The sequence below is a fragment of the Triticum aestivum genome, chromosome 6D, assembly GCF_018294505.1.
Source record: "Triticum aestivum cultivar Chinese Spring chromosome 6D, IWGSC CS RefSeq v2.1, whole genome shotgun sequence".
Classification (NCBI taxonomy): Eukaryota; Viridiplantae; Streptophyta; class Magnoliopsida; order Poales; family Poaceae; genus Triticum; species Triticum aestivum.
The window spans coordinates 337,240,199-337,244,199 of NC_057811.1; the positions used below are offsets into that span (position 1 = coordinate 337,240,199).

Below are 4,001 nucleotides of genomic sequence, written 5' to 3' on the forward strand. Positions count from 1 at the left end.
CCCGGGCCATGGTCTGGGCTGCCTAGGGCCCAGCTATTCCTTTAAACTGCTGGGATAAGAAAGTTCAAAACTTCATATTACTCTGACTAATGCAGTTAGTATTCCCTAAAAAAAAGACTAATGCAGTTAGTATGTCGCAAATCAAACATTTTACTTCCGTGTTTGCCAAAAAAAACATATTACTTCCGTCCCAAAGTTGTACTACCTCTGTCCCATAATATAAGGCGTAAATGTCTTATATTATGGGAAGGAGGGAATAGTAACTTTATATTAAATCAGCAACACTTATTTTAGGACGAAAGAAGTATATCTTATTTTTCAAAGTGGTTTATGAACTCCAACTTATTGACATATTAGCTCAGGCAATTAGCATGTGAACGGGGAAGTATTACACATCACACAAATAGTCATATGCTTCTATGTAGAAGTTAGACATTTCACAGTAGTCTTCAAAGAATGGTGCCTTACACCAGTGCCATTGAAATTTCGTTTACAACACACATTAGGACTCAAAAGGCGCGTAACATTCATTAATGAGATTGAATTGTTTGGTACAAAAGTGACACGATTTATTTGCTTTGGCAAACATACACTCCTGCATCGTTCGGTTCAAGCGACTGATCAGTACACACGATGGGTATGGTATAATGTTACAGATTCCTGTAGTGGTCTACTCAGATTCACTAGTATACAAATAGTCCCTATTCATGATTATAGGCCTTGAATCCCTGACATGCCGGTCCATACTATTATCTACAAACAACAACTTACATAGCGATACAAGAATTCCTGAACTGATATATGCCTTTAATCAAAGGGGTCGATTCGAGGATCATGCTCACTTGCCATTGCCATCCCTGTACAGAGGCATGTGGGGCACATCACCTGCAAGCATATTGTCACATGTCATGTTTCATTTGAGTCTCAATTCCAGATAGCATGCAGGGTAGCATGTAACATACTGATAAGAGCCAATATTGATTAGGATTGAGTGTGTGTTGATTCAGAAACAGGGTCGAGTGTTCAGTTCAGCATGCAAAGGACTGCTTTACCTTTCCTGCACCAGAGCAGTTTGGACATCTCTCGGTTTTTGGTGCTGATAAAGGTTGATCACCATCACTGAATGTCGAAACAGGCTCAGTAAGCACAACAGCTCCCGTGCTTGAACAGCGGGCACAAGCCAGATACCCTACAGCAACATCATGGAATCTCCTCAGTGAGTTTAAACTTACAGCTACCAAATAGCCACCCAAGTATAGGGGATGCACAATAAGCTATCATGTATATGCTACTATAGCTACTATCTCTATCAATCCATCTGAGATTTGTTCGCTGTTTGATCTTAGACTAAGCAGCCAATGAAGTAAGTTTACCCGTCTCGGGTTTGAAACTGGGTTTAGACGGTGTAATATAATTTTGCACTAAATTATCACCGTCAACATTAAGTATTATGTGGAATCTTCCCCATTCTGTGCATATATGATAAGAGTTCTATGAGAGGGGGAGGGGGTACCAGTTCCTAAACAATATTTGCACCGTTTATGCTCCTGTTGCTTGACATTGTTTATCTCAACAACCATTAGGGCGGAGATAACTCCGACTGCTCCACCTGAGAAGGATGCCACAATAGGATCTACCTGGCTACAATATCAGATAGACAAATGAATGTAAGGGCAGTAAATAATCATTCAAATTCCATAGATAAAAGATGCTTCATAAATTAGACTAGATCACCTCAGTTGCATAGGCAAATGAACATTTCGGATGAAATCTGCATAAGATGTGCCTCCTATACCAAGTTTAAGTTCCAGCTGCAGGGAAGCAAATCAAGTTGTTACACATCCACCACGTTGTTTCATGATGAAATCAGTTAGAGTAGCAACAATTGCCAATCCAAAATCAAGAATGTAACTTACAATTGGTGCAAGAAATCCACCAAAGACCATTATTGCAGCAATGAGAGAGAAACATGTAGCATAGTAGACCTTCAGATTAGCTGCACTCTGTTTACAAGAAAGTAATGGTAACTAACTGCTTTCGAGATTCAAGTTCAATACGTTATTATGTCATGGCGTGTAAAGTATTAAAATGCTGTTGCATAATAGCTTTGGGTCTGGTGAGGGCCTACTAACCAGGGGAGGCAAAAACGGGATGAATGATGGAAAATCTGGGAGTTCTCCTTCAGGCTCTTCATTTGAGATTCCAAGTTCAGCATTTTTTATTCTTTGTTGTATTCTCAATCTGCGAATCTGTGTGAAAAAAGAGAGGAAAATATGATGCCAGAATGTATATGATAGTGGTTTTGACATTATTGCACAGCAGAACTCACTCGAAGGCATAATTAAAAGATGCCAAGCTGAATCATAAACAGAAAGAAGATACACTAGAAGGGCCAAAACTAATCCTAAAGGATCCATGGATGTTCCAAGCTAGTTCCAAGTTTGTTGTACCTGCACGGTTTGCACCATCCTTGGATAACGTAGTTCGGCCTCACAAGTTCTAGCTCATTATTGAATTAAAAAATCAAGTACTAGCATGGGGATTGCCATTTTAGCTAACATCGTTACCAATTTACAAGTCTTAAAACTATATCCTGTCCTCCAGTACTTCAACTTTCTGACAAGCAAATTGTATATGCAAGCTCACAATCAAGCAGTAAATATTGATTGACAAAAATAACACAAAACCAACACACCTCCTCCATATGCAAGAATATCTTGTTCCGGCGGCTCCTGATATTATCAAGAATCTCCTGCAAATCTAGCTTATCAAAATCTTGAACTGTCTCAGGCCCTTCAATGATGCAAAACCTGCAAGCCAGAACAAGCAATGCTCAACTTGAGTTGCCCGAATCATTACTGTACCACCTAAATATCCAGTCCCCAGAAGTTCAAGAACAGAATCATGGTTATCCCATATGCTAGATTGGCAGATAAGGCTATATGCTGCCCAAGCATGTTCCTATATATAGCTACTACAGTAATGTTTTTACTCCTGAATCTGATTGGCATAATCGTAGCGACGCTTCACGATTCACGGGCACAACCAGCACCCAAAGCTACCAACTGCTCACAAAATAGATCAATTAATCAGTACCCTGAGGAGGAGGAGGCGGCAGCGGCCGCGGCCGCGGCCTGGTCGTCCCCGGCGCCAAACGGCGGGGGTGTCGACGACGACGACGGCAGGTCTGGGGAACCGCCGGGAGCCGCGGCGGAGGCGGCGACCCGCCACCTGCGGGCGGGGAGCGGGGGACGCAGCCGGTCAGCGTAGGCGCGCGGCGGCCGGAGCCTCCCGGGGCTCAGGCCGCTGCAGGCTAGCATGCGGCCGGAGCAAAGCATCGCCGGCGATGCTCCCCGTTGGAGCTTCCAAATCAGAGGTGCTTATCCGTGGATGAATAGGTTGATGGCGACGGATCGGAGGTGAGATTGATGGACGGATACGTTAGATTATATCGAAGAAAATTGGGGATTTGGAGCGGGGAAGAAAAGCAAGTGGTGGCTCTGAGTTCTGATCGGCGGAGTGGGGAAGAGGGGAGAGCGTCGCGGCAGCAAGTAGTGGAGCTCAAATTTTCTACTCAATTTTATTTTCTTTTTTCTGTAGGAAGAGAATGATAGTGGTAGATGGAATTTGGAAACGAAGGTGATCCACAAGTATCCGTGATTAGTGGATTTATGATGGTTGTGCACCATGCGAAAACGCGACGCCTAGAAACACCCGTCACGAACTACGAGTGGTTTTTTTTACGTTCGGCTAGCTAAATGCCCGTGCGGTGTAACGGCAAAACATCAATTGTGTGCAACATAATTCACATCCGATGCTAGTATTTTAAACGACATAGTCGATTCTTTTTTACCGAAAAATAAATTCACTCTTCTTCTTTGTCCATCATCCACTATAATACGTGTGCGTTGCTACGAATTAAAATTTTAAATTATCCTTTTTGCGAGTAAAATATTAAATTATCCAATATGTTATATAATTTTCATGCTCCAACACGTTGA

The 4,001-nt window shown here is 42.4% G+C and overlaps 1 protein-coding gene across 1 annotated transcript; it reads right to left on the reverse strand.

The window, feature by feature from the left end:
• Positions 1 to 502: 502 nt before the first annotated feature.
• On the reverse strand, positions 503 to 3,597 carry LOC123144969 (protein ORANGE, chloroplastic). The gene is made up of 8 exons (XM_044564245.1): positions 3,097 to 3,597; positions 2,696 to 2,810; positions 2,133 to 2,249; positions 1,917 to 2,003; positions 1,735 to 1,811; positions 1,514 to 1,641; positions 1,053 to 1,189; positions 503 to 885 (listed from the first exon to the last, which is right to left on the reverse strand). Exons 1-8 carry the CDS (start codon positions 3,336 to 3,338, stop codon positions 808 to 810), a joined length of 981 nt encoding a protein of 326 aa, XP_044420180.1. The 5' UTR covers positions 3,339 to 3,597; the 3' UTR covers positions 503 to 807.
• Between the last annotated feature and the right edge of the window lie 404 nt (positions 3,598 to 4,001).

Bases quoted from the DNA above. Each gene is read 5' to 3' on its own strand.
- LOC123144969 (XM_044564245.1), bottom strand. From the start codon at position 3,338: ATGCTTTGCTCCGGCCGCATGCTAGCCTGCAGCGGCCTGAGCCCCGGG. The intron at 2,811-3,096 runs GTACTGATTAAT...TCTGGCTTGCAG, and splicing joins GCCGCCTCCTCCTCCTCAGG to GTTTTGCATCATTGAAGGGC. The intron at 2,250-2,695 runs GTGTGTTGGTTT...TTTTTCACACAG, and splicing joins TATTCTTGCATATGGAGGAG to ATTCGCAGATTGAGAATACA.